The 27,956-nt window shown below is 45.3% G+C and overlaps 4 protein-coding genes across 7 annotated transcripts; 2 read left to right on the top strand and 2 right to left on the bottom strand.

Annotated features, from left to right (window-relative positions):
• Positions 1 to 3,870: 3,870 nt before the first annotated feature.
• Positions 3,871 to 6,706, bottom strand: LOC134009964 (zinc finger protein 133-like). The gene is made up of 3 exons (XM_062449762.1): positions 5,771 to 6,706; positions 5,309 to 5,662; positions 3,871 to 5,099 (listed from the first exon to the last, which is right to left on the bottom strand). The coding sequence occupies exons 1-3, from the start codon at positions 6,351 to 6,353 to the stop codon at positions 4,459 to 4,461; spliced, it is 1,578 nt and encodes a 525-aa protein (XP_062305746.1). The 5' UTR covers positions 6,354 to 6,706; the 3' UTR covers positions 3,871 to 4,458.
• Positions 6,707 to 8,470: 1,764 nt separating this feature from the next.
• sst5 (somatostatin 5) lies at positions 8,471 to 10,259 on the top strand. Its single transcript, XM_062449770.1, has 2 exons — positions 8,471 to 8,844; positions 9,029 to 10,259. The coding sequence occupies exons 1-2, from the start codon at positions 8,713 to 8,715 to the stop codon at positions 9,218 to 9,220; spliced, it is 324 nt and encodes a 107-aa protein (XP_062305754.1). The 5' UTR covers positions 8,471 to 8,712; the 3' UTR covers positions 9,221 to 10,259.
• trip6 (thyroid hormone receptor interactor 6) lies at positions 9,684 to 16,615 on the bottom strand. Of its 3 annotated transcripts, none has more exons than XM_062449765.1 (11): positions 16,500 to 16,615; positions 15,967 to 16,011; positions 14,329 to 14,549; positions 14,055 to 14,158; positions 13,763 to 13,876; positions 13,001 to 13,597; positions 12,745 to 12,838; positions 12,459 to 12,628; positions 12,109 to 12,287; positions 11,827 to 11,947; positions 9,684 to 11,666 (listed from the first exon to the last, which is right to left on the bottom strand). In XM_062449765.1, exons 3-11 carry the CDS (start codon positions 14,534 to 14,536, stop codon positions 11,535 to 11,537), a joined length of 1,719 nt encoding a protein of 572 aa, XP_062305749.1. In that variant the 5' UTR covers positions 14,537 to 14,549; positions 15,967 to 16,011; positions 16,500 to 16,615; the 3' UTR covers positions 9,684 to 11,534. The 3 variants fall into 3 exon arrangements, with proteins under 3 accessions (XP_062305749.1, XP_062305751.1, XP_062305750.1); XM_062449767.1 differs by having other exon boundaries at positions 12,745 to 12,835; XM_062449766.1 differs by having other exon boundaries at positions 16,436 to 16,505.
• Positions 16,616 to 21,499: 4,884 nt separating this feature from the next.
• On the top strand, positions 21,500 to 27,213 carry bcl6b (BCL6B transcription repressor). Of its 2 annotated transcripts, none has more exons than XM_062449753.1 (11): positions 21,500 to 21,676; positions 22,081 to 22,152; positions 22,316 to 22,536; positions 23,106 to 23,363; positions 23,797 to 23,967; positions 24,175 to 24,373; positions 24,514 to 24,770; positions 24,921 to 25,120; positions 25,280 to 25,410; positions 25,564 to 25,701; positions 25,844 to 27,213. In XM_062449753.1, exons 3-11 carry the CDS (start codon positions 22,316 to 22,318, stop codon positions 25,982 to 25,984), a joined length of 1,716 nt encoding a protein of 571 aa, XP_062305737.1. In that variant the 5' UTR covers positions 21,500 to 21,676; positions 22,081 to 22,152; the 3' UTR covers positions 25,985 to 27,213. The 2 variants fall into 2 exon arrangements, with proteins under 2 accessions (XP_062305737.1, XP_062305738.1); XM_062449754.1 differs by having other exon boundaries at positions 24,175 to 24,381; positions 24,561 to 24,770.
• Positions 27,214 to 27,956: the final 743 nt, after the last annotated feature.

The raw sequence follows: 27,956 nt of genomic DNA, 5'->3' as shown, positions 1-27,956 counted from the left end.
TCTATTTGGTGTCCATGATGCTAGAGCGGAATCCAATCAATAAGCAAGCTAGAAGTGGCTTTAAAGATGAGGGACATCGCTGGTGTTATGACTGCTTGATCTGTCCCGGCCTGGCCCCACACACATGCACTCACTCACACACGCATGCACTCACACACACACGCACACGCGCACACACACACACACACACACACACACACACACACACACACACACACACACACACAGAGAGAGAGAGAGCTACACCCTTGACTTATCAGGCTGAGAGGCAGAAGCAATTGGGTGAGCAAAAGAAAAGGCATCAATTAGGTTCCATTAATACAAACACCAGCTGGTATCTTTCCAAGCCGCATTGTTAGTCATTCAAGTTTCCTTTGTAGACATATTTAGTAAAATCTTTATTTTGTTAACAAAATTGTAAGTGCCAGACTAATCATCACTAAGGAACATTTTGGATGAAGTTGTTCACTATTAAAAAATACTGAGAAATACAAAAGAAACAGAACATATACACAACTGTCTTTTGGTTTCAAATATGTACACTTAATTACATTATAAACAAATAGTCCCATAGCTTATTCATTAACTGATAAATGTGGCCTGTAATCCTACTGATTATTTAAAACTGGTGTTCTAAGATTTTACTGGCCTATAGCTTTCCATAAGTGATTTTGTAAACAAATGGTGTACAGCTCTATATACTGTAAGGGAAATCACTCAGTCCTGGTCATTCTTTGCAGTGATATCCAACATGGCGTGTAGCTCCCTGGGCTCATATCCCAGCAGGCCTTCCAGATTGCAGACAAAACGGTAGACATAGCGTTTACCTGAGGTCTTATGGATGATGTTTTTGTCATAGTAGTAGCGCAGGCCACGGCTTAGCTTCTCGTAGTTCATCTTAGGCTTGTTCTTCCTTCTTCCCCACTGCTGTGCAACCTAAAATCATAGGTTATGACTTATTGTTGTTATTCATTGTTATTTTATTTTTGTTGGTAAAGACTGGAGACAGAGAGGCACTTCTCTCTTACCTCATCAGGGTCTGTCAGTTTAAACTCCCATCCATCTCCTGTCCAGCTGATGAATGATTGACAGCTGCGGTCGGTCAAGAGCTCCAATAGGAACTGCCACAGCTGAATGGGGCCACTTCCTGTTGAGACAAAAAAGGGAGGTATGAGTAAACCTTCAATTTCACTTTGACAGCACGTGTCAAATGTAACTTTGGTCAATCTTCAACGTAGTCCAATGAGGACTCCAGTTCTAAAAGATTGCGTACCTGTGTAGCCAGCCAAAATGGCGGCCGGTACAACAGCTTGACCCAGATCGGTCCTGTCCCCCACAAACTCTTTGAAGCTCCTGTGTTGGCGTGGCAAGGAAAAGAGGTCCTCAGACATGCAGTCTGCCACCCCTTGGTCTAAATCCTGGATTGGACTGGTCCAGGCCAGGGAGCCAGTGATGTCAGCCTTCTCGTAATGAAAGGCCTCAACCCTTGAGTCACAATCTGAAATAAAAACGATGGAGACACATGGGCAAGTTGGGTGAACAAACCCGTCTAGCCCAACACTAACACCTTTTTAACATAAGTATTATACAAAAATTCTCACCAATCTCTCTGAGAAGTGTGACAGGAGACAGGTGGCGGTGGGGTCCCCCATGTTTGAGGAGGAAGCCATCCTGGTTCTGCATGCTCACTGGCTCCATGTGGGCGAGGGGACATGTGTCCGAGGGATCGTGGGAAAAGTGAGGGTGGTGGTCCTGTTTGCCAGTGGGCTCTGAGTAGCTGTCTATACCAAGAAACGACAAGGGCATCAGATGTAATGTCCATATTCATTACTACAGATAAACAATTGAAAATCAGAGCTCCATTGCAAGATGGATACTGAAAGTTAGACATTCTGTTCATTCATGTCATTCAGTTATGGCATACATTTTTTATTTAATTTTTATTTTACCAGACAAATTTTACCAGACAAAGCAGAGATAAGATAAAATTACCTCTGTTTATCTGAGACTGGCAGTGAGAAGGCAGAGTGTAGAGAGTCAGAGGAGAACCATATTCATATTCACACTCTGGAGAAAAATAGAGTAAAGAATGTATAGGGAAGGCACATACAAGGCTGGTTCATATCTATCTGACTGAGCCATACTGGTGACTGAGGCTTTATCTCACCTCTTCTCATGGTGTCCAGGTGCTCCCATAGGATCTCCCCGGCTGTGCAGTCAGAGATCAGTTCCAGGAAGGCCTCTCTATCCAGCGCACAGAGCTCGCTCCCGGGCATGCCTCTCAAATCTGGGCCCAGGCATTGCAGGCCGAACTCAGCCTGGCACCAGTCCAGCCAGTGGCTCACCTCCCATTCTGACCACAAGTTAGGATCTGAACCAAAGAGGTGATCATCAATCTTAATTGAATTATTCAACCCTGTCTCCACCAGCATTATGTTATATTTAGCACTGAAATCATGTAAAAAACAGAAACATACTTTTATATGCATTTCAAGCATTGTTGAAAACATTGAACCACCACCCATCCTGTTCTTCACTTTCATATTCCCTATATCACTTCCCTATATCACCGGTTTAAATAAAAAATGAACGGTGAATAAGAAAAGTCAAGTCACGCCAGGAGAGCCGTACCTTGAGGGAAGTGCATGCTGCTCCTTTCCAGGGAGAAGCCGGCGAAGGTGGCCCTGACGGCCTGGGTCAGGACCTCCTTACTGGTGGGGGTGAGGGGAGGGACCTCCAGGGGGTCCATCTCTGGACCGGCAGGGAGACAGAGAAGTCAGAACAAAGAAAGAAAGACGGAATCGCAGCATCCAAAACATTGCTCCTCCAAGACCCGGAGTGAAATATAGAGGTATGGATACAATTAAAAAAAAAGACAGATGAGTTGACGAATGGGCAGGCAGACGAAAAGATGGACGGACAAACCGCCAGACTGAGAAGGAGTCCGATAAGGATGACAAAGTACAGTAGAAACCAAGTAGAAAAAAAAAGAAAACATTGGATGGAGAGTTAGTCTTATTACCGTAAGAACTCCAGTCCATCCTAAGGTCTTGGGAATGAGGGATCAGGTGGAGGAGAATGACCCCTCTGAGGGAGGAGAGGAGCTGTTATATGACATGTGGATGGAGGGAGGGGACAGGGGATGACGGATAGATGTCAATCACTAGCCGGGGGGGGTTGGACAAGGGGCAGGGTATTAAACAACTAACGATTTGTTCTCACAATAAAAGGATGTGTGGTGACAAGGACTGTGTCTTAGTAATAAACCACTGAAGGTGCTGATGAAACTAAAGTGATTATCTCAACTCAAAATGAGGATATTGATAATAGCGACACTGGTGTATTCCTCATCCAAGGTACACTTAAGTGTACAATGAATAACCGGTAAACATTTTAGATAAAATACCTAGGATGTTTTTTTGTGAAGTATGGTGTTGAAAATACACAGCTTTGCAACAGCTATGGGGGTGATACTGTTGATACTAATTTTCTTTCTGGGTCTGGTCAAATGTAATCTGACCAGGGGGTTCATCCACCCTCATTCATAGAACATAATGACATGGATTATATCAACTAGTGTGGCGTGAGAGTCTCATTTCAGAAGTTCACACAATCCACTCATTTGTATAATTGTGAGCATGTGTTTGAGTGTTTGGGGGGGTGTGCCCCCCCCCCCCCCCCTCAATAGGGAAACAGGCCATGCTACATCACAGCCCCTCACTTCCACACACTCACACTCCTGGAGAGAGGAGATGCTGAATGATCCCGGTGGCACTTCAACTGTGTGCCGCCTGTGACACTCGACCGAAAACAATATCAAGATGTGAGCTTTTCCGAATCATTTGATGGTGAGCGTCTCAAAAAGATCAATGCAAACATCATTGCCAAGGAGTTTCTTTTATATGTACAATACAAAACAATTTCAAGTATCTATTCATTCTGGAATTATTTTATTTTATAATCTCGCACCTCCATCACTTAAACAATGTGCGTCACGCTGCAGGGATAATGCTAGGGAGACCAGGGTAGCAGTCAGAAGTGACTGCTCAGCTAAACTGAGGAAAACTGCTTGGGAACAATCAGCATTTTCAGTCAGAGCAGCAGATAAATGGAACTCAATTTCCACACACATCAGAGAATGTACAAAATTCAGTAATTTTAAAACAACACTTAAAACATGGCTCAAGACAAACCAATCATGTGATCGCTGATCTAATCCTTAGTATGGAACCAACTTTTTTCCAACATGTAGTCTACGTAATGTATATGTTGTAGTTATAAATAAAATTAAAAAAAAAGAATATTTTCCATGATGACCATTTAAAAAGCACGCTGGGAAAAACGTACAGTATTTAAAATGTATACAGTACTCTGCACTCCTTTCAAACATTTCAGTTAACACACTACCACAGTGTGTTAACTGCCTGGGGTTTAATGTTCCAAACCCTGCTTCATCTATCATTCGCCACCGCCGCCGCCACCGTGAGACCGCTGATGGAACCTCAGCCCCCCACAGTTCCGGAACCTCTTCCCACACTGGCCGCACACGTACGGCTTCTCCCCGGTGTGAATGCGGAAGTGCCTGGTGAGCGCCCCCGAGTGGCGGAAAGGCATGGCGCACACCGAGCAGGTGTAGGGCCTCTCGCCCGTGTGGATGCGCAGGTGGGTCTTCAGGTTCTCCATGCGGTTGAAGTCCCGGGCGCACACGGTGCAGTGGAAGGGGCTGCGGCCGGGGGGGTAGAGCTGGAGCTTGCGGCGGGAGCGCATGGAGGAGCTGGGCTGGGGCGGCTTGGAGCGCTGCTGCTGGTGCAGCCGCTGTTGACACTGGCTGTAGTGCCTGCGAAGCTCGCTGGGCTGCTGGAAGACCTGGCCGCAGGTCTTGCACACGTGGACGTTGGGGGGGAGCTGGGCGGAGGTGGACGTGGAGGTGGTGAGGGGGTTGGTCCTGGGCTGGACCCCATAGAGCTGTGGTGGGGCTGGGAGGCCAGCGGGCTCCTCGGGCTGGAAGAGGCTGGGGAACTGGGTGGAGAAGGCTGGAAGGGTGCTGGCTGTGGGGTCTCTCAGTTCTGCAGCATCTTGTTGGCCGATAGGAGGGTGAGCTGTGGAGAGTAAGAGAAATAGTATGGTAAAAAGATGCTTGCATAAATATACAACCAAGCTCTTGATATTTACCGTGCTTTCCTATTACAGTACAGCGCTACAGACCATCATTAAACTATACTGTACTCAATCTGTTGACAACTACTGACATCTTGTGGGTGATTTTGTAAATGTGGGTTTGTTCCCCCTAGAACGCTAAGTGACTTACACAGAGTATGACTGGTTCCAGGACCCAGTGGGTCAGAGTTCCGCATGTCCAATGCGTCGGGTCTCCACTCCTCCAGCATTTTGGACTGAACCAGAGACAAGCTATCTGGGCAAAAGTGTGCTTCCCTTACTGAGTCAAAATGGCAGCTAGAAGAACCTAATAAACTGGAACTGTTCTCAGCTTCCTTGTTTTCTACCTTGACCCGGACCAGCTCCACCTTATGATTCTGAATAACATTATCAGTTGCAGAGGGGTCATAAATGTCTGCAAATGCTGTGTCTTGTCCCCTATCTTTGGTGCTTCCCGTTCTGGGCTGGTCCTGTATACACAAACTGGAGGTCTCTTCTTTGGCACCTGTGTGAGATTAAAAAATAATATATATATATAAAATGTTTGGGATAGGAGCATGTGGTAGATATGACATAATAGAGACACACAATCAATAACTTTAAATGAATATACCTTGAAGTGCGTCCTTTTGTGAGCCTGACTCTCTGTTCAAAGTAGGATGAAGATCCTGAGAACACACTCGGCCATCCACACAAATTTCACTGAAATACCCATTGTGATCTTCACTACTATTCTCCTTTTCAGCAACTAAATTCTCGTAGGTGTCGTCCACCGTAACTTCAAGCGAGGCTTGTATCTTTAGGTCATTATCATTGAGAGACTGTATTCCACTGTTGATATTGGCTGGGCTCTGTGATCTTTTAGCAGACTTGCTAACTGTCAACATGAACTGCTGCATCGGCTGACCATCTCCGTCGTCCAAAGAACCTCGCACAGTATCAAGCTGTTCCTCGGCAGTTTGTAACCTAAGTTTGAGGGACTTATTCTCCCGCAATGTTTCGTGCATCTGGTCACGGACATCACCAAGTGCTTGGCCAACTAGTTTAGTAACTTCCAAAATGGCAATTTCCAAAGCCACCTCAAATGCACCGTGTATTGTCGCAGCAAGCTCATCCTGGAAAGATAACGACACTTCACTCTTTTCAGCCGATTTGAATTTCTCCTTACGGCTTTCAGTTTTTAGTTGAGGCTTCATGCTACCGCCTGTGTCTCTTTTCTTTAGGAATACAATATTTTCAAACGTTTGTCTTTGTACTTAAACCACTCACAGGGGCGAGGAATATATTGTCATGTTAAATCCTTTTGCCATGCAAAAATGCAGCCACTGTACTGTAGCCACTTGCCTGCGCAGTCGATGAACTGTTGCTTGTTTACCCGCTTCTGATAGCATGCAATATACATATACCCAAACTTAATGCTAGAAATTAAAAAAGCTTATTAACCAAAGGCTAGCTGTATGTTTTGGACACCGTTAGCTTTCCGTGGCCAATTCCCAGTAATGCCACTGCTCAGTTTCCGTTTCCTTGTTTACTACGGGGTGGGACTATGGCGTCACTGAAAATGTTACAGTAGGAAGATATAAATCAAGCATTGTACCGTTCCTTTTGATGTTACCCGAAATAGCATAACATTTCGAGTATAGTCTCAAAAACTCATCACATTCTGTTGCGGCTGGCAAACTGCATAGTTGTAATTTGTGTTAGATTGTTAGCCTACTCGTCCTACACAGAAACTAAATCACAGGCAAAATTCAAAGCTGCATGTGACAATTTTTACTTTCATTATTAAATACCAGAATCCAGCGATCAAAGCGATCCAATGGGTTTGACCCTGTGGTTGAATTAAGGTCAGTAAGGCACTGGACATGTAACAGTTGACCATCACCTTCTCAACACTTGAAAGATGCATCTTTCCCTTTCATAAGACATGAAATTGTACCCTGGCATGGCCAGTCCAGATTTGTCTGGTTCCAGATAAGAATATGATCAGGGTCTTATCTCCTGGTTCTTGATCATAATCTGGACCAGTTAATGCATTCAACATTGCTATTTCTAATCTGTAAAAGCCTTGTAAAGGACACCGAATCACCAAGACAATAACCATTACTGTCACAGAAAAGTGGAGGAAGGACCTGGTGGAGGACCCCACACAGCTGTAGCAGGGCTGCCCTGCAGGATGCCTGACGCTATGTCATCCCCGTTGCTGCAATGTCTCCTTTGATAATGTTAATGAGTTCTAGTGATGGCATGAAGAAGTAAGTAATGAGATCAAATAATCTCCCATGGTGAAGTGACCAGAGGTAACAACAGCTGGAAATTGGAATGTGATGAGTTAGGATTAGGGAAAGCCTCGGAGGAAAGTAATACAATACCTAATGAGTTATAGTATTATATATGAAGGTATCTGTGTGTGTGTGTGTGTGTGTGTGCTGGGTGGGGGGGGGGGGGGAGTGGGGGTACTAGCCTCACGTAATCCAATAATTAGTCAAGAAACACCTGACTCACAACCTTAAGTTGACTTTGCTTCCCTCCCTCAAGCACTTCCTTAACTAGGCAGCAGCCATCTGCAGCACAGCTCACACGACGTACACTGTAACTGTGACCAAGTACCCGCTCACCTTAAGTTGTCTGATCTACATATTTGCCCTTTAGGTAGATCGCGTGTGTGTGTGCGTATGCGTGTACAGTCTAATTAACATTTGAGTCAACTCTTGTCATTAGCAGCTCTCTGTGGTCCAGACCTCCCATGGTCCTTGAGTCACATACAAAGTTGCTTCAGCTAATATGAGCTGACAGAGACTAAAGTAAGACATCTACATCCTCTATCAACACCTCCGACCAGACACGCATACTCACATTTTAAACGTGCCCTAAAAACCCACCTTTTAACAGAGCCTCGTTTATCTATCCTATTTTCCTTTCTGTTCTGCATGGTTTTTTTGCGCCCTTTCTTGTTTTTAACCTGTAGCACTTTGAGATTTTACCTAAGTATAAAGTGCATAACAAATACAATTATTATTATTACGTTTGTTGGAGGATGCCAAATTACACATTTAAGGCTTACGTGTTTCATGTCAATCAGGCGCTGGCACACTTCACACTTTATGTGCCAACATGTCACACGGAGTCATAACTTCTTGAGGGCCGATAACAGATAGACGGGATGTAGTGTGACGGTGTCAGGGCTTAGTGACCTTTTCTAGTTCTTCTCCACAGACACCTCACAGCACCCACTTACTTCCTCCCTTGCACACGTACACTCTTGTCAACCAATCCCGTAGCTTTCTTGTATCTGAGGATGAGACCGATAAAGGATGAAGAAACCCTATATATTCAGGTCAATGCCATTCCATAACCATTTGAACAGCTCAGGCAGAAATCAGTGTCTTATCTTCAATCTGTTATCTTGTCGTCTCTTTCCGTTCCAACATTTTTCTACACAACAGACTCATTTTTGGACAACCGTAGTCAAATACTTTGCTGTTGACTTGAGCATCGAAGAGAATCGTTCCCTCAGAACCGACGGGATAACTGACGTGGTGAGATCAGGTGAAGATGCTGCGCTCCCAGCTGCAGGTGCTGCTTGTGGCTCTGTCCTCGTCTGTGTTGCTGGCGAGGGTCAGCAGCGCTCCACACAGAGACATTCGGACTGAACTGCTAAGGCCAGACACAACCCAGGAGAACGAGGTGAGTGGCAGTCGGGAACACTAAGGTGGTTAGGCAGATTGAGTGTGGGTGATTTGTATCCGATTTTGTCCCTGTGGAAAATGCGTTGAGAAGGGGTACAGTAAGGGAGTACAAACAAACATCTTCTTGACTAATTATGAAAAACAACCAGGGTCTGACTTATTCCTTCCCCGTAATTCGTTAGGATCTCACCCGCCTGCTCCTGCTGAAGCTCATGACTGACCCTGTGACCGTGGGGGAGAATGAGGTACTAACCAGCGTCGAGGAGGAGTTAGGACTCAGGGAGGAGGTGACGAGGCGCCAGCTGCCTTTATCCCAGCGAGAACGCAAGGCAGGTTGCCGGAACTTCTTTTGGAAGACTTTCACCTCATGTTAACGTCTGGTCACAGATCTCTTAAAGACAGCACAGTACTTATAGCTCTGTCACACAATATAAATATATTTTGCACTTTATTCATTCAAAATGTGTAGAATGTCGGTTCCTTTATCTTTGGGGCACCTCTTCAATTCTGGATCAGTGTGAAATTGAGTTTGTCCCTATTCTTCTGTTGCCTGTGGTTTATCAGTGTAACATACATGGTATGGGCGTTGATTAATCGGATTAGGAAGTATGGATAGCGACATTGGGGTCTTAAAGACAAGGTGTCAGTTTGCGCTTGTACAAAAGCTGACTGCATTGGGAAACTATACAGGAAAAAAACTCAAAATTGCTGATTAAAAAGGTGTTCTGTTTATTCTCTGGCTAGATGCTGTTGGTTTTCTTTCACAAAATCTAAATGTGTGTACTGCATATGTTTTGAGGTGTGATATACACTTTAAAAAAAAATACATTGTTACTGTTTATTTAATAAGAGTGATGGTTTATTGTTTTTATTATGTACTACAATCAGCATTGGGGGGAGGGGGGGGGGAGGGTGCAGACACACCAAACGCGCACGCATCCACGAGCGCACACACAATTCCCATCAACACACAGGTTAACAAAGTAACATAAAAAAATTATGAAAAGAAATAATGGGGTGAATTATTTTGCCATTGGCACCACACCTTGTACTAAAGGTGCCAAAGAAATGTCAAAAGGAGAAATGGTAAACAGAAAGCAATGACTTATAATGAGAAACATTGGGTTGGCAAATACATTGTATTATGACTGTTCTGAATATAACTTCCCTAGTTAAAAACTACTAATAACTGAATACCACAGATGAACTGAACATGTACAACACAAGAGGAAATAAATAGATGCATGGCAAAATGTAAGTCACAGGGTTCCACAATTGTGCTGATTGATCATAACTCAAGAGTACAATCAATTAATGTAACCAAACACGATACAAGAAAAAATACAATAAAAAGAAATGTCTTGGAGACTGAGGGATTGGCATCAAACTTGATGACTTAAAGGTTTTCCTTAGCCCTTGAAAATTTTTTTTTTGATTATTTGGAGTAAGATGGGGAGACAGAAGATAAACATTATCAAAACATTGTGAAAAACGTACTGTTAAATTGGCTATTTGTCAAATTGGTTCATGACGTGTCAGAGTAAGGGTAAACAAAACACAACCTTTTTTACAAAAAAGAAAAAAACACAAGGACGTATTTTTTTTATCAGACAGGTCCATGTCCGGTAAGCACCCTGTTTCTCAGAAAGACAGTGGCACGCATTTCACTTAATTGCACCTTCATCTTAAATGTAACAGTCAAGTATCAAATCGACACATTTTCGAAATTGAACGCGAGACAGAAAGCTATCGTACTAAGCGCATTGAGTTGCGTGCCTTGCAAAATTAAAACTTGGCCTATTGAAAATAAGGATTTGGCTGGTATAAAAATAAACATTCAAAATACCCTGAAATGCAGTACCAATTCCTGTTTGTTATTCTGGATGCTATCCTACAGAAAACCAGATCAAAGCTATCCTAGGACTGGATGGCTAGTCTTAACATACTCTACGAAGCTGTTTCTTTCGATATACAATCTTCAAGTCTACTTTCTCCTGCCATTTCTAACGCTCGCGACACAACTCATTCCATCCACATGCAACTTCACCGAAACGTATTCACTCCTTATCCAGAGCTACCTGAAGTATCAAGTCACAGTCCACGCTTGAATTGCATAATGTGCTTTTCAGAAGGAGGCAATTCAGTAACAGATCACTGGTAGTGGTCAACAAGAAACATGGAACCGTCTCCACTGGAGCTGGTCGGGTCTACAGCACAGCAGAGATCAGTGGAGAGCCTTCCTCGCCGCCACCATCCTCATCATCAACAACGACAACAACTCCACAGCACCTTCTCAATCATCTGTGTAACGACCAGCTAATTGTATCAACCCCCATGATTTGACACCCCCTCTACATCCACAATGACAGAGAACATTACAGCAGGGAGCCTGTATGTGTCTGTCTATCTGTGTGTGTGTGTATAATTGAACAGTATTAATAAGGGGCTCTAATTGTTTAGAAATAAGTATGGGGGGGGGGGGGGGGGGGGTCAGTGCCGCCCCTGCTGCCTGCAGATCAGGGGCTCCAAACAGTAACATTCAGTCGGAGAAGCCCACAACCACACATGGCTTACATACTAGAAAGGCCAGCAGAGCCTACACCTGTGTAGAGCCCCCCCCTCTCTCTCTCTCTCTCTCTCTACACGAGTGGTGGTGGTGGAGGGGAGGCACATGGCACCGGGGCGCGGTTAGCAGTCGGTGGAGATTTTGGCGGAGAGGTCCTGGATGCGACGTGCGCTGCAGCTCTTGCACAGGATGTGGCCGTCCAGGGGGTAGCAGCCGCGCCCCTCGCCCTCCGAGGACAGCAGCAGGCCACACTCCTGGGGAGACGAGACGCCTTGAGTGGCTTTTTTACACAACTCTCCAGCTACTCTTCAAGTACGACTTCAATTGGATCAACCCCCTCCCCCCCCCCCCCCCCCCCCCCCCCCCACACACACACCAACCCCTTGAACCCCACACCCCGCCCGCCAGTGTCACCTCGCAGACGTAGCAGTTGACGTGGAAGCTGCGGTCCAGGGCCACGATGCGCACCGTCTCCTCCTGGCCCGGTTCTGGCATGATGGCCTGGCAGCACACGGAGCAGCGCGGGGCGAACTTCCTGCATGTGTGTGTGTGTGTGTGTTCGGATATGCACACAAAGTTACCGTCAGATTGGCATCTCAACTTTTCGACGACGTCATGTACCAAGACACACTGAAATAGCTTCGAGCCCCAAACATGAGGCAGCAGCTTTACTGTTTATGTGTGTTCCGTGCTGACCTGTGGAAGTCCTCTATGCAGTGGATCTGGGAGGTGGCGTCTACAGTGAAGGGCACTCCATCCAGACAGCAGCCGCACACCACACAGTTGAAGCAGCGAGGGTGGTAAGCCTTGCCCATGGCCCGCAGGATCCGGTCCAGGATGGGCTTGGAGCACTTGGAGCAACGCTCCAGGGTACTCTGACAGGGAGGAACAGAGGGAGGAACGGATAGAGGGAGCGAGAGAACGAAAGAAGGGGAGGGGAGAGAGTGCAGAAGGAGGTGTGAGATGCGAAGTGAACTGCAGTGCTAACATTTGAAAACAGAGGAAAATAGAGATGCACAGAGGGGTTTGAATTGGACTCCTCTCACAATGTAACAGTTCTCGCAGTAGCTCTTCTTGTCCAGGGCGTAGAACGGTTGCCCCCGGAGACGGGCATGGCAGGTGATGCAGGTGAAACACTCCACGTGGAACACCTGCTCCATGGCGATGCAGCCACTGCCGTCGCCCAGGACGTTGTCCCCGCAGCGGGCACAGCGACCTGAGGGGACGGGAAAGGAGGACAAAGAAACAGAGGGGGACATTCGTTAGGCTCGTTTGTCCTGTCAGGGCCTCACCAGGAACCTAGAACCTCATGTCCATCAACACGGCACGTACCAAAGTACTCCTCTGTAGGGGGGTGGTTCATGTCGTACACTAACTTCTTGGTGAGGCGGTCCAGCTCTTCCTCTGGCTTCAGTGCTGACCCCTGCTGGAAAGAAGGGAAGATGAAGGAACATGTTTTGGAAACACGCACTAGGATGCATGGTCAAAGCCTGGTCAAAGAGTCATTTGTTAGAAATAAGTGAGGAATCATGATGTAGCTAGTCATTTCCGTGACAAAACAATTGACCTCTATTTCTTTTGGACCTACCATGCCAGGGTGGTAGGCAGGACTTGTGCTTGAGCCCGACCCTGACTGGTGAATCTCTGGACCCCTCTTGAGCGCAGGGCCCTGGTTCGCTCTTCCTCCAGACCCTGTTGCACCGCCCCCTTTGTACCCTGCCTCAGAGTGCCCATCCTGGGCCTGGGAGGTGGGATGGGGTGGGTACCAGCCCTGGGGCCTGGTCTGGGTCTGGGGTGGTGGGCGTGAGCTGTGCTGGTGGGGTGGGGGAGGAGTGTAGGCCTGCTCTGCCTGCCTCCCTGTCTGGGAGTAAGTGACAGGCTGGGCTGTCTTGACCTGGACACTGAATCTGGGGCCGGTAGGAGTGGAGGCTGTGGTGTAGGAGGCGGGAACGGGCTGGGGGTAGGATTTGGGGGCAGACGAGTAAGTGTAGTCCTGCTGGTGGGGGTTGGTGTATTGACCCTGACCCTGGTGGTCATTGGGGTAAGGGGGCGCTGGGTGGTAGTGGTTCTGGGGGTGAGGGGGGTAGCCCATGGATGGTCTACCCTGGGAAGGGTCTCCGGTCTGGACAGAAGATTTGTAACGTTCCCCTGAGAGGTGTTGGTTGTAAGGCACGTTGTCATACAGCTGTGGAGTGAAACAGTTATTTAAAACATATTCGGATAACTTGTTCATTCAAACAATTGTCGCATTGACTTAACAGAGGAGCATATTTCAGGGGGGAAAATACCAGGATACTTGAGGAGATCCTAGTAGTAATAATGTTTTTTTTAAAAGTGATTATACTCATACATGTGTGCTGGAGTTCTGAGGATTGCTGTCCAGGTCTGCCAGCATGCAGGTGAGGGAGTCGATCTCTGCGTCGATGTTGGAGTGGCGTCCCCCTGACTTCTCTGGGCCACGTTGCTAACAGACATGCCATAAAACGTGACAGGACGCCGAAAACACGTCGAAGAAAAAAAACTGAAAGCACTGCCCTCGACACGAAACAATCCAGGGGCTTTAACTTGACTTGAAAGTCATTTTTCGTTCTAAAATACTAATTACAGTGTGAGTGAAAGTATGGTGCTGGTGCTCCACCTACCATTAACTCGTAGCTGTCCATGTGTGGGCCCCAGCTGCGCTCGTCGTTGGGCCCGGGGCCAGGATGGTAGTAGCGCTCATTGGATGGATGTGGCATGGGCCCACCTGCCGATTGGAACAAACACAGAAACCACAACAACATGATATTCACTTCATGCGTTGATAGATCAAATCTTACCAGTGCATGACCTCCACCATAAGATTCTGTCCTTCAACACAGAACAGGGAGGTCACTGGAATTCAACAGTCCACTTTGCAGGCCGCCATGTTGTTACCTGGGGGTCCTGTAGCCATGTATCTAGTGGATACCCCCCCTCCTCTTCCACTTCCGTTTTGGTCATAGCCGCCATATTTGGGCCGAGGGTCGGATGAGATCTTCTTGTTAGGCAGGGCGTAGATGGCTGGCCCAGAGTGGGACATCTGAGGGGCGGGTCTTTCTGGGCTACCCAGAGTCCTCGGAGGCAGCCAGGTAGGACCAGACATGTCCTGTGGGTGTCTGAAAACAAGAATGATGGGGATAGATCTGTTAAGCTAAAGATGATGTTAGGCTATTTGAAAGACTTAAGGAAGAGAATTGCTAAGTTTTTCGTTTAAGAAGACTGTTTAAGGAGGAAACTTTGAACACAAAAGGATGGTTGTTGTTTTTGCTAATATGAGCATACTGAGAGTCATTTTAAACAAGCTCTCTATAATTGCGCTGCACTTTAACTTTGCCCTCGAGGATAACAGATGCTCAGTTCCAGCCTTTCTGGTTCTGCACGATGGGATGGTACGATTGGTCATAACTGCATCGATGTATTTTAGTCATCATGAAAACCAAGAGATGCTGCCTTGGCCAGGTTCCAGTTTCCTATGGCAACCAAGCCAAGCTGGTTGAACAATAGACTTACAGTTGAGAAGCAGGAAGACAATGCTATTCCCCATAGTGCGGGGATTTCCAGCAGGCAGGGCCCTAGCATCAAAACACACATGCACAAGTACAAGCACACACACAAACAACCCTACTTCTACCACACAAACACACATGATATACCACAGGTGCAGAGCCCTCATGGTGGTTCTGTGGTTACCCCCATTCTGTATCCACCACAATAGGGATTGTCTCTGCTGTTTACACTTAACAGATTCCAAATTAAGTTACAACATTGGGACAGGAAATGTTGTGTAATATTGTCACTTTGCTAAAAAAAACACCTGGTTCACAAACAATATTGCACAGAATATATATTCGCTTTGGGAAAATAAAAACACTGGCAGACACAGCGTTATGGTGGAAATATGGCCTCAATAATGTACTCGATAAGAGGCTTATATCCCTGACAACAACAAACACATTTCACTTTGTTTCAATAACACTAAAGTCTGTTGGGGGGCACGTCCTTCCCTTTCTAGTTAGGGCCTACTGTCATTAATAGTAGTTTGGGGGAAATGCAATGTCATTAGAGTCATGTATCCGTCTCTAAAATTCGATTTCTACTACCACATGATGGAACGACTGCCCCACCACCGAACTGATTTAAACCTACTAAATCCGGCTGAGCACACACTCAAATCCGAGGATTGGTGGGCCGTAACATTAATCACATCGGCTTTTTAATTCTGTGATTAAAGCAATTTGCTAAAGTCCTTGGGTGGATTTGCAAGAGAACCAGCATTTATATTTGTTCAAACTAGCTATCTATGTCCATGAGGAGATGCAAGACTGTGATACGGGCAAACTGTCAAACTTCAAATGAATGGGGTACAGTACGCTACTGTAGAGGAGTGTGCTACACTACTGTTGCAGACAGATAGCTTACGTCTGCCAATGGTGTTAAATTGTCGCGATGTAAAGCAATACAACTTAAGAGATACATGGGAGTGTAATGTTAAATGCATCATCGAGTTAACGTCAAATGAGAAACATGTCCTACCCTTTAATTTCCTGAAGCTTTGTGTCTTCTTGCCTTCTCACTCATCTGTAAAACATGATTAGATTAGCGTAGTCTTTCCTGCATCGCCGTGAAGTCGTTTACATTGCCCAGCAGTGGTCTTTATGGAAATAAAAGTTCTTTAAATGCGGATGTATTTAAGTTTCCATTCTGGAGAGGACGACATGTGCAGTAATTCATTCACGTGAAAACGCAAACCTCGGATCTTTTGCTGTTGCCTTGCTCTAAAATAAAATGTCTGCGTCACTGTATAAAATAAACAATTATGATCTCCAAGCAAGGTAATGGACGTAAAATCACAGCAATTAACTTAATGATCTGTTTGTTTACTTGTTTGGGTGTTACTAGAACAGCGACTCGACTCGCAGACTACAAACAAGCTACAACGAAGATAAAGCGAACTTTGCAAACCACATTGCTAAAATAACAACACTTCACTCGTTTCACATACATGAATATATATAGTAAAAGTTCTTCCCAAACTAGTTTCTTTTTGTCTAATTTCGTTAACCTACTTTCTCGTGGATCCTGCGTTTGTCACAGGCCTTTAGCGGCACTCGTCACTGCATTCCAAATGCGTGACGTAGCTCTAGTGTGGTCTTGAACTGGGCTGATGCTTGACAAGCATTTGGCAGTGAAAGTTGACCCTTAAAAACTTTTGACATCTATAATTGTAGACTACAGGGAGGGTATTCAATATTTTATTATACGTAAAATATATTCTTGACCCGTATAATTTATGCATTATCGTTATATGAAACCAGTGATGTGCAGCTAACTAAAATGTAAAAGCGTAGGCCCTACGTTAGGCCTACATGAGTGAAGAACATATTATCTAGTGCAGGGGCGATTCTTGGATCACGTGACATGGATACAGTACCTTGCATAAACTCCCTTGCTAATAAATCAATAATTTCAATGGATAACAATTCATACATTTATTTATTATTATGCAAAATATTGAATGAATGAAAAAACTAAGAAAGTCCCTTTCTTCATGAACTACCAGCATCAAATGAAACGATAATGATGTGTCAACAATAAATAAACATTGTTTTAACACATTAGAGCACTAAAACGTATTTAAGATAATAATAATAATTCAATTTTATTTTTATTATTATTATTTTTAAGGGTGCTGAGATGAAATTTAGGTGTGTTTGATCACTCCTAAAAAGAGTCTAAAATCGCCACTGATCTAGTGAGCTTTTTTCCAGTTTAGGCCTACTTATAATATTATCTAATATTATCTACTATTAAAATTCAGAATATTAGATGAGATCTCACACCACCATTAATAAAATCTCTAAAGTGCCAGAAATCCACTTTCAATAGGCTACTGTACAAGGGAGGTCGGCGTGATGTTTCTTGTTTTTTTGTTTGAAACGAAAATAATTTCCCAATTGCTTTTGCTACACAATCTACCACTAGAAATGTGTCTGGATGAGAAATGCCATCCAGATATATCCTGGGTTAGTTCTTAGAAGACAACAAGGAAGCTATAACTGACTTCAGCCTAGTGGCAGATACTTCACTGCCAGTGCCACCGCCGAACGCTTCTGGTCAACTGTTCAAGTTAACACAGACAGCAGCCTAAAGGTTTGTTACATTGTGGGTGGGTGTACAAATTTGAATGTGTAGAATTAGTGTAGAATTAAATTAAACTTGTAAAATGCAAGGAAACGGGGAAATGTATATACTTTGTTAGTTTTAGTAGGATGAAAGGACACATGCATACAAATGTCAATCCAGTTTGTTTGATTGACAGGTCTAAATTAGAAAATTAAGGCATTGTATAAACAATAATCTCTGACATGGTTTTAAACTTGATCTACATTTTCAGGGAGAGTTATAAATGTCACACTTGAGTGAATCTACTTCTCTGCAGTGTATTTTCTTGCACATGGCTCTTTGTCACTGTCAGTGAGATATTAACATCTGCTGCCAAAATGAAACAGGACTCTGACCCAAGTTCTCTCTACACCCACCATTACTTTTTTTATAGCTACAGATGATTTAGCAACACCTCTTACCCCGATTACCTCATACATGGGTAGCCTACTTTACAGTAAGGGATCTCTGAATACCAAATCAACTTGGAACCATTAACATGTCCTGTTAACCCTCCATGTTCTTTGCAAGCCTTCGTGTTACTTTCGAGAGCTTTCAGCTGTTAGCTACCAATCATTTGCTGCACCCAGTCTTCAGTCGTTAGCATGTAATATTGAAAACATGAGCTTTCTGAGGGTTTGGTAGGAGGAAAACCCCAATTCAACTGAACAGTTAACTCTTGATCAACCTAACCTACTGATTGGAATTGATTATGTTAGTGCAAGCCTAGACCTGAATTTGCTTCTGCAGAGAAGGGCTACAGGAGAAACCTGCCTCAATCCAGCTAAATTTATGTTGTGTATGTTTTTCTTACTGAGACGCTGCTCTCTGACTAGGGGTCAGTTTCCCCTCCTTGCACTTAATTTTAGACCCAACACCCTCCAGACACTCACGCACACGCACACAGTTTTTGCTTTGCCCCGCCTATAAGCCTGCCAGAGGCCCTGCATATTTCCCCAGACACTTCTTCAAAGGAAGCTCTTTTTGACTATTTTGCTTTTATTGTTTTTCATTGTCCCCCCCCTTTCCCTCAGACTAATTCCTGCACTCCAGCCACCTCCCAAAGAGGACAAACAGGAGGCCCTTCCACTCCCCTCCCTCCCTTACTCCTTTCCTCCCTCCCTTACTCCTTTCCTCCCTCCCTTGCTCCCTCCCTCCTCATCCTCCTTTACTTCCATCCTCCCCCGGACAGCCCTCACAGTTTGCCCTTATATGTCCAGATCTCACTGCTCCGCAAGCACAGGAAGATACAGTTACTGTGAATCTGTGTTATTGTTGCAGGGAGCTGCTGTCAACACGTATGCCCCAGCCATTGAATTGAATAACAAAGCATAGAATTAGCGCTCGTCTTTTAAAGGTAAACGATCAAATAAATCTGTTCAAGCAACCAACAAACAGGAAATGGAAAAACCTGAATATCATGCCAAAGCAGGAATAAATAATACAATATAAAAAAGTAGGATTATAACAATCAGGTGATTGTCATAACGGCTCTTATGTGTATATGATTCATAGTATTAAGCTAAGGATTAAGAATGACAGCACTTCATGTTATATCGATCCCTTTTTTTTACAATTGATTGAATGACTGACCTTTTCCCTTTACAATACATCCACCATGCCACATTGACAGAATGTTTCATATTTATAGTACAGTGTGCATATTTACTTTATATACAATATATGTACATGTACAGTACATGACCCAGAACCACAGAACTCTGTACCTTAACGTCGTATCCGTTGACCACTAGTACCAATGTCATGGCTGCAGACATTGACAGATAGGGCAACACAGGGGAAGTTACTATTAGCCTGGTTCAGCCTTGCCAAAGGGGCAGACTGAATGGCTTCCGTCCATTGGCAAACCTGTTTAGTAATGTTCTCACTTTTCCTCCACCTCCCCCCTCATCCGTTCCTCTCACAATGCCTGGAAGTCGCCTAGACTCACACCTCCCTCAATGTTTTCTTAAATGTTGTTTTTCCTCTTTTTTTTGTTTTTTGTTTTATTCACAATTGATCCGGTGTGCATCCAAACAAATAAAAACACACGTACACACGCACGCAGTCAATACCCAATAAACACTATGCTTCCGTCTCACATTTGTGATAAGGTTTTAAGCCATAAAAGCCATCTGGGACGATATCTTTCATCTAGTTTGCATGCATAGATGTATGACTGCCCCCTATTTAAGTCATTTATTTATTTTTTCAAATGTTTTCCCTTTTAATATCACGTATAATATTCTACGTGATTCACTTAACCTCAATGAAGGACGGAATAACAAGTTTCTCCATGAAATCATCTCTAGTATCCACCAATATTGTATTCCGTTGTCCCTCAGTAGTTGTATTTATACAGGGATGTGAGTCAGTTTTTTCCAAGATTGGGGTGAGCCATTCCTCCTTCAGTCACAGTTCATAAAGGCATGATCTTAAGAAGTTCCATCGGGTCTTCCCTCTGTGCAACCGCAGCTTTCTTCTGACACCTCTTATCTCACTCAGCCTCGACCGGTGACCTGTAGCCTCCTTCAAGGTCTTCTACACCCCTATTCAGTCTTTAATCTGAAGGAAATACAGTTCATGGTGCACTTAAGCAGTCTGGTAATAGGCGTTGTGTATGTGTGTCGATCTTGCATGTCTCTTTGTGAACCAAATGTGTACAGTAGATGAGGTAACTTTCCGCTTGTTTTTTAGTTATTGACAACCTTTGACCCCTTGTCCAGCCCTCCTACCCCCTGTCTCCTGCCTTGCTTATTATTGACGGATGTCCTGCGCGGGTGTTTTCATCTCTGTCTCAGGCCACTTTGCAGGATACATTCAGTGTGTGTGTGTGTGTGTGTGTGTGTGTGTGTGTGTGTGTGTGTGTGTGAAAGAGGGAGAGGGAGAGGGAGAGAGAGAGAGAGAGAGAGAGAGAAAGAAAGAAAGAGAGAAAGAGAGAGAGAATGTGTGTGTATGCATGTGTGTTCCTCAGTTCCTGCACATCTGTCTACCACATTTCTTTCAGGCTACAGGACGATAGAGGGTGGAGGGGGTTGTTTCTTCCATCTCCACACACACACACACACACACCCACACACGTCCACAGACACACACTGGCTTCCTTCCTTCATGTCTCCACAACATGTTAGAACCCCCCACCCACACCCTTTTGGCAGTAGGCCAGAACGTTCCGGAAGAACCTATGGAGCATCTCATAATTCCATATTTACTTGGATCTGTCACTAGTGCTGCTCACAGAACATTCAAAATTCGGACTCCAATCTCAATACCAATCTCATTGATTAACAAGGCTACAGGCTATGCGTTCTAGCTTTATTGACAGATTTGGCATGAGTGGTGGAATTGAGGATGGGGCTTGAGTGTACACCTGCTCCCTCACTAACACCTCGGGCAGGATGAGTGGAGGAATTGATGACAGAAAACCTAAAGGTGAATTATTTGAGATGGACATCAAGGACAATAAGACCTCAAGGCAGTTTGGCATGTGGCTGTTCAGTTCAGGGCACTGTTTGTTAGTACAACTTGGAGGATATTCTTCTGGCTTCCTTTCAGATGGTTTCCTCTGTCCTGGGGATGGGGTGAAGGGGAGGAAGGCGTTGGTGGTGAAAGGTCGGCATCGGGCAGGTTTACTCCTGGATAGCTCTGCACGTACCTTTCTGATCCCATAGGGTTTCAACAAAGTGTGTTTTCTCAACATGACACCAAAAACACACACTCCACTTTCCTGCTAGTACTTGCTAAGGGGCAATGGGGTTACAAAAACTAATAGCCCACTAAAAATACTTGTGGGGCCGGGACTTTGGTTCTGGCTCCAAGATCCTTTCCTTTCCTGCAGAGCTTGCAGGGTAAGCGTGGGCCGTTGAGGAAAGAGGAAATGAGCGCCCCTGGTTTTATGGGGCTTCCTGTGCAACCTTATAAAGAGTCCCCTCCCTTTGGCAACCCTTGACAGAGTGGCTCAGACCCATCGGCCAGTAGGTTAGCCTTGCTCAGAAGAGGTTCATTGTGCAGACAGCGATTGCTGAGCTGAGGTTTGCAAGGTCAGCGCCGTGCGTGAAGGTTCTCGTCCCTGCTGGTCAGGGTGAGTGAAAAAGAATAATACTGGAAATAAAAAAAAACAGATGCATGTATCTAGTTTAAATTCATGTTATTTCCTGGTTTGATGATAACCTGCTTGGATCTAGTTCCTTTCCTTCAGACACATGGATGTTTTTTGCAGTCATGCTTTTTCTCAAACTGAGGGTAGAACAGAGAACATTTTAAGAATGTGACCGTGGGGCTAAAACAAGATTTTTTCTGCAATTTCACAGATCTAGAAGATGAACATGTAAAATCGTAATCAGTTGTGACCTGACATTTCAACATGTTCGCTGACTGTCTCAATTATTTGCAATATTATTTAACTGCACCATTACAATGGTATGCATACTATGTTCAAATTGGTGTTATATTTGGACAGTGATGGACTATTGTGCTGTGTTGCAGGTACGAGCAGGGAGCTGGTCTCACCTAACAGATGCCCAAGAGACTTTACTCCATACAGTCTTCGGCAACAAGGTACAGTGTGGCCTGCATTTCTTTCATTCAGTATAATTTATTGTATTTTACCTTGTCCTAGCTGTCCTGTAGTATAGTGTTTACAATTGTGATATGTTGATGTCATACACAGTTTTGAATTATTCCCCAAATTCAGATATATCTTATTTTCTTAAAAAAACAGATGAGCAAGATGCAGGTGGTGGAAGGATACAGGGTCAGCGGCAGGCGTGAGGTGGTGGCCGAGACAGCGGCGGAGGGATACGTGAAGGAGTTCACGCGGCACTCCAGTGACGTGCTGCTGAACTTAAATGAGCTCAGGCACCGGAACATTCTGACGGACGCCACCCTCTTGGTTGGCACCACCCATTTGCGGGCACACTGTGCAGTTCTCATCGCCTGCAGGTTGGCATAGACAAAAATCAGGGCCTCGGACATTCCCTCAACTCTCTAAATCCACACCTCTTTCTCTTCAGCTTTAACAGTTTACATATGTTTTTCATGTCATTGCTTTCTTCTTTGCACACTTACTCATTGTCTTCCATCTTATCCCTCCTTTTCAGCTTTCACTCTCTTTATCCGCCTGCCCTCTTCACGTTCTATTTCCCTTCTTTTCCTGCCCTTTCCTGTTCTCTTTCCTGTTTTGCACACAGGACACTCACTCCGTCCTTCCCGTGAGGGTCTTGTATTGCTTGTATTGCTTGTCTTCCTCCAAATGTTCCCTTCATCACCCCTTTAAGTGATACTATCTATCTATTTGTTTGTCTGTCTATCTGTATATCTGTTTATCTATCTATCTATCTATATCTATCTGACTATCTGTTTATTTGTCTGTCTGTCTATCTGTCTATCTGTTTATCTGTATCTATCTGACTATCTGTTTATTTGTCTGTCTGTCTGTCTGTATGTCTGTCTGTGTAATCTGTCTAATCTGTCTGTCTGTCTGTCTGTCTGTCTCACTCTCACTTCCTCAGTGGGTTCTTCTACTCCCTCTACTCACGGCGCGTGTCTGTCCCTGGGTGGGACGGCCACGCGCCCAGAGGAGGCGATCCAGCCATGACCCTGTCTCTCCCTGACTCCCTGGAGCCCACCTGCGTGTCTCTCCTCCTGGACTTCATGTACACCTCCCGCCTGCCGCTCACCCGGCCCACTGTTCCCGGCGTGCTCGCCGTCGCCACCTACCTGCAGATGGACCACGTGGCGGACGCCTGCAGGGCCTTCATGCTGGACAGGTGATCCCGAGGGAGTGTGAGGAGGGAGGGGATGCTGACAGTCACAGGAATATTGTGTTTCAAGCAAATGTATTTGTCTGACAGCTAGACATACTCTCTTGGCTGTGCAATTGTGTGCCTTAAGCACTGGCATTGAAGTCTCTTTAAATCTTTGACTTGACAGCTGCTCTTTTTAATGAATAGGAGGCTTTCTTAAACAATTCCTTCATCTTGGGGAATCCTCAGGTCACACTCAACCTTTATGAGTTGCAAACCAAAACTTTGAAGGGATTCAGCACAAAGCAAATAAATAGTTTAGCATAGCATTCTATTTGAAAAGCATACACAGGATTTTGGTAGTGCTTGCTCCACTTATAACAAAGTGACACACCCCACGTGTGTGAAGTTTTGGATTGTGCAGTCTAGCTGTGTCTAACTTGTGTGTGTTCTGCAGCGAGAGGATGTGTGCGACGCCTCCCCGGTCGGAGCTGGACTCCAGGGTGTCTCCAGCCTGCGTCACCCCTCAGGGAGGAACCCTGTCCATGCCCCGGGTTAACGGGAGAGTACCCCGGCCCCAGCTGTTGGCTGAGGCCGAGAGCCGTGTGCATCCTGCTGACTTGGCCAGGTGAGAATGTGTGTGTTTGTTTATGTCCCAATTAAGTAGAAGTGTAGAAGAATGTCTGTGGTTGTGGTTCTCAGTTTCCTGTGTGTGCGTGTGTGTGTGTGTGTGTGTGTGTGTGTGTGTGTCTGCCAGGGAGAGTGTTTGTGTGTTTCTGTCCTTTGTCAGCAGATGAGTTAGATCACTACAGGAGTTCCTTTCTTTCTTCTACAGGATCCCAGGAGACAGCCTGGCCTCCATGAAGCCAGGGACTTTCCTGATCTGCCAGTCCAGGTCACAGGAGCTGAAACTGGAGCCTGAGTCACCCCGTCTGGGGTCCCCCACCCCCTCCCCTGACAGCCCCTCCCGCTCCAGCTGCCAGCCCAACTCTCCTGCTGAGTCAAACACCTGCAACCTGTCCAACCACATACTGGTATGTCTCTCATTAAACAATACCAACAATGAGATTTGTTTAGTCAGGCATCAAACCGACTACAAACTGGTTTATTGATGAACATGTCAGCCATATTTTTGTTTTGCATATTATATTGTGGGGTTTTTTCTCCTACGCAGAGCGAGACCAAGCCCACCCCAGACCCGAAAGCCTGCAACTGGAAGACCAAGCCCACTTCAGACCCGAAAGCCTGCAACTGGAAGAAGTACAAGTACATTGTCCTCAACCCTCTTTGTGCCGTAACCACGGTAAAGGAGGAGGGGCCAGAGGAGGGGCAACAGCAGGCTGTCCACACTCCGACTTCCGATAGGATGGACGTGGTGCAAAAACCACCTGGGGAGGCGTGGCCTGGGGACGAGCTCAGCCTACAAGACAGGTAGACAGAACCAAATAGAACCAATGAAAAATGCATGCAACGCCAGCTTAACCTTAAGAAGTTCAGTAGACGGTACTTTCAGAACCGCTGTTGATTTTTGCCGTCTGATATCACCATGGTTACTGGAAGTAAAACAATGTTTTCTCTCAGGCAGGGGCGGGCCTCCTGTTGTGATGTCGCTGGCCGAGTTCTTCCCCCGGTGCCCATCCACCTTGTCCCATTGGAGCACAGACCCACACCCAAGGAGCCACCAGCTTCCCGTCGCTGTCAACACCCAATCAAGTGCGAGAGCTACTGTTTGCCTCTGTGTTACTCTGGCAACGTGGGCGGGACCAAGCCGGTCTGCACAGGTACAAGCGTTGCCAAGTTTTCAAGTAAAGATTGATGCGGTAATGACATTCCAAGGGGAGTGTCAGTTATCATAATCATAATAAAAAAGTTATTTTGGACGTTTGATTGAAACATGTACACTCACTCCTCCCTTGGCCCTGTCACTGGCTCTTCTCCAGGTGATAAACCATATCGCTGCGACGTATGTGGCGCCCAGTTTAACCGCCCAGCCAACCTGAAGACTCACTCTCGGATCCACTCTGGAGAGAAGCCGTACCGCTGCGACACGTGCGGGGCACGATTCGTTCAGGTGAGTACGTGTGTGTGTGTGTGGTTTCAGTACGAACTGCTTAGGGGAAGTCCAAAAATGAATAGCGATACTTTCGATGAAACGTGACATGCTCATCAAGACAGATTGCTAAATGTAGTTGATGGAAGTTCATTTGTGTGTGTGTCCTGTCAGGTTGCCCACCTACGAGCCCACGTTCTGATCCACACGGGGGAGAAGCCGTACCCCTGCCACACATGTGGCACTCGCTTCCGTCACCTGCAGACCCTGAAGAGTCACCTCCGTATCCACACAGGAGAGAAACCTTACACTGTGAGTCCAGACACACACACACACACGTCATAGACACACACACACACACACACGTCATAGACACAAACACACACACACACGTCATAGACACACACACACACATACGCCAAGAGTTGAAGTTGTCCATCTCCCCCTCTAACAGTGTGAGAAATGTGACCTTCACTTCCGCCACAAGAGCCAGCTCCGCCTACACCTAAGACAGAAGCATGGCGCTGTCACCAACACCAAGATCCGCTACAAGGTCCTGGCCGACCCCTACCAGCCAATCCCACAAGCCTGTTAAAGACGGATCTTTAACTACTGGAGCATTTTGGATTTGTATCCCAACAAAGCATTTTGCAATCCCGCCACCGCACTCATTTCCAGGGCTGTCCAATATGGAGCGCAAAGCAGCAGGGCATTTGACGGAACATGCATGACTGTTTTGAGGGGTTTAAAGTAGCACGTGTTCTATGTCTGCTGTTCTATGCTTGTTGTATTTGCCTTGTGTCCTGTGCCTGTACTGAACAGCCAGGGTTTGAGTTACGAGACACCTGTCCATGTTACTGGCCGTCTGCCAGAAGAACATTAGATAGTCGTTTCATCCATGAATGAGAAGCTATTTGTCATTTTCAATGTTGGAACATGTGGGAGGCATCACCCCCCACATGTTCCTGTTGAAACGAACCGCGGATGAAACATGATGTTCCCATAAAGTCAGATTAAGATATACATTCCTAGCGTTACAGTTGGCTCTTGTGGGGCCTGTATAGCAGGGCAGTTTGCAGCCATATGTGTCGAAGTGGGATTTATATTGGTCCAGCTTTTCACTGGGGTCTGGATGGTGATTCAACAGTTGTTTTGAAATGTTGAGAAGATTGTTGAGGGGGAAGTGCAGAAAGTACAAGTAGGAAGTAGGAGAAGTAGAAAAGAAGAGGATAAAGGTAATGGGAGGAAGAGAGTGTTAGGGCAATGGGATGTTTAAGAGAAGGATCAAGTATGTCACAAGGAGGGAGATATTTCAACTGAAGGTTTTGGTGCCTATGTTTTTCTTTTTTTATATTAGCCTCCAACATAGAATGAATTGGCTCACTCAATATTACAATCAGGTTAAATTAAATTGTCCCACTTATATTTAGCAAGTACATAGACACCATTAAATTGCCTTTTAGTTTGACTGTTAGTTTTCTTTTAGTAAAATACGTGGCCTGGTGCCTGCATGCTGTATAAAAAGCATCCTTTGACAAATATGTCATATGGAGCTGATTGTTTTTTCAAATTGAATATATTTAAGTGCAAGAATACTTTTTATGTCGACATGGGTGCTTTATAATAATGTATTTCACGGTCCAAGCAGGCAAAGGACTTGAATTCTCTTGTATATTAGGGATTGTTTAGATTTTAGAGTTGAAAACTAGCAACTGTATAAAATTGTGAGAAATAATACTGATAGTGAAATTGTTATTGTGTTCTTTTGCTGGACAAAGACAGGAGGTGTTTTATACAAATTAAATTAAACCAATTACCCATCAACATCAGATGTGTCGTGTTGAAGCAACAATTCTCTGCTGTGGACTTTTCTTTGGCATGAAAGTGAGCGAGTTGTGAAAGTACTGCATGGAATGTCATATGGATGTGACTAGTTAACATTCTTCTCTGTAAATGATAAACAACGTCCACTGACCGATGACATTCAGTGTTGGTGCACGAGGTCGCTCATCTATCATTTTCTTACCTGACGCATGACTAAATCTAAAATCACCCCCATTATTTCGTTTCAACTTCCAAGCAACGCTCTCTCACCGCACCTAACCATCCCGCTCTCCTTCCCTCCCTAGACTTCCTTCCGGCAGCTAACCCTTCAGACTTCCATGACTCATGTCTTGTGCAGCGGGGGCCAGAGCTCCTTGACTGGGTCCGCCTTTGGATGCCGGTGAGGGTAGGAACAATGGTACAGCCTGGCACCTGTTTCCGGTAGGGCTCTGATGTGAAGCGCGCTCATTGCTTTACACCCAAGGAGGTTGTAATACAGACTCCCAGTAACATGTGTGTCAGCAAGCCGCTTCCTGTATTGAAGAGGACAAAGAGGATGAGGAGGAGGAGAGGGGGCACCAGCCCTGCTGAACTCTCTCACCCTCTGTCATCCCCTGCTTCCTTGGTTATGATGACTTGGTAGGGAGAAAAACATAGTGAGGGGAACAAGCACCAGGGAAATGATGTTGTGTGGGGACTTTCCAATCCACACACACACACACATTTACACACATAGACATTAA

Source organism: Osmerus eperlanus, chromosome 23 (assembly GCF_963692335.1).
Source record: "Osmerus eperlanus chromosome 23, fOsmEpe2.1, whole genome shotgun sequence".
Lineage (NCBI taxonomy): Eukaryota > Metazoa > Chordata > Actinopteri > Osmeriformes > Osmeridae > Osmerus > Osmerus eperlanus.
The sequence above is the reverse complement of the archived record's forward strand: the minus strand, read 5'-3'. Positions and strand labels throughout refer to the sequence as shown.

Excerpts from the sequence above, each read along its gene's own strand:
- LOC134009964 (XM_062449762.1), bottom strand. The coding sequence starts at position 6,353 with ATGAAGCCTCAACTAAAAACTGAAAGCCGTAAGGAGAAATTCAAATCG. Across the intron at positions 5,663-5,770 it reads ACAAAAGGACGCACTTCAAG|GTGCCAAAGAAGAGACCTCC; the intron begins GTATATTCATTT and ends AATCTCACACAG. Across the intron at positions 5,100-5,308 it reads TGGAACCAGTCATACTCTGT|CTCACCCTCCTATCGGCCAA; the intron begins GTAAGTCACTTA and ends TACTCTCCACAG.
- bcl6b (XM_062449753.1), top strand. The coding sequence starts at position 22,316 with ATGAGCAAGATGCAGGTGGTGGAAGGATACAGGGTCAGCGGCAGGCGT. Across the intron at positions 22,537-23,105 it reads GCAGTTCTCATCGCCTGCAG|TGGGTTCTTCTACTCCCTCT; the intron begins GTTGGCATAGAC and ends TCACTTCCTCAG. Across the intron at positions 25,702-25,843 it reads CAGGAGAGAAACCTTACACT|TGTGAGAAATGTGACCTTCA; the intron begins GTGAGTCCAGAC and ends CCCCTCTAACAG.
- sst5 (XM_062449770.1), top strand. The coding sequence starts at position 8,713 with ATGCTGCGCTCCCAGCTGCAGGTGCTGCTTGTGGCTCTGTCCTCGTCT. Across the intron at positions 8,845-9,028 it reads ACACAACCCAGGAGAACGAG|GATCTCACCCGCCTGCTCCT; the intron begins GTGAGTGGCAGT and ends GTAATTCGTTAG.
- trip6 (XM_062449765.1), bottom strand. The coding sequence starts at position 14,536 with ATGTCTGGTCCTACCTGGCTGCCTCCGAGGACTCTGGGTAGCCCAGAA. Across the intron at positions 13,877-14,054 it reads TGGACAGCTACGAGTTAATG|CAACGTGGCCCAGAGAAGTC; the intron begins GTAGGTGGAGCA and ends CATGTCTGTTAG. Across the intron at positions 12,629-12,744 it reads CCCTACAGAGGAGTACTTTG|GTCGCTGTGCCCGCTGCGGG; the intron begins GTACGTGCCGTG and ends CCGTCCCCTCAG.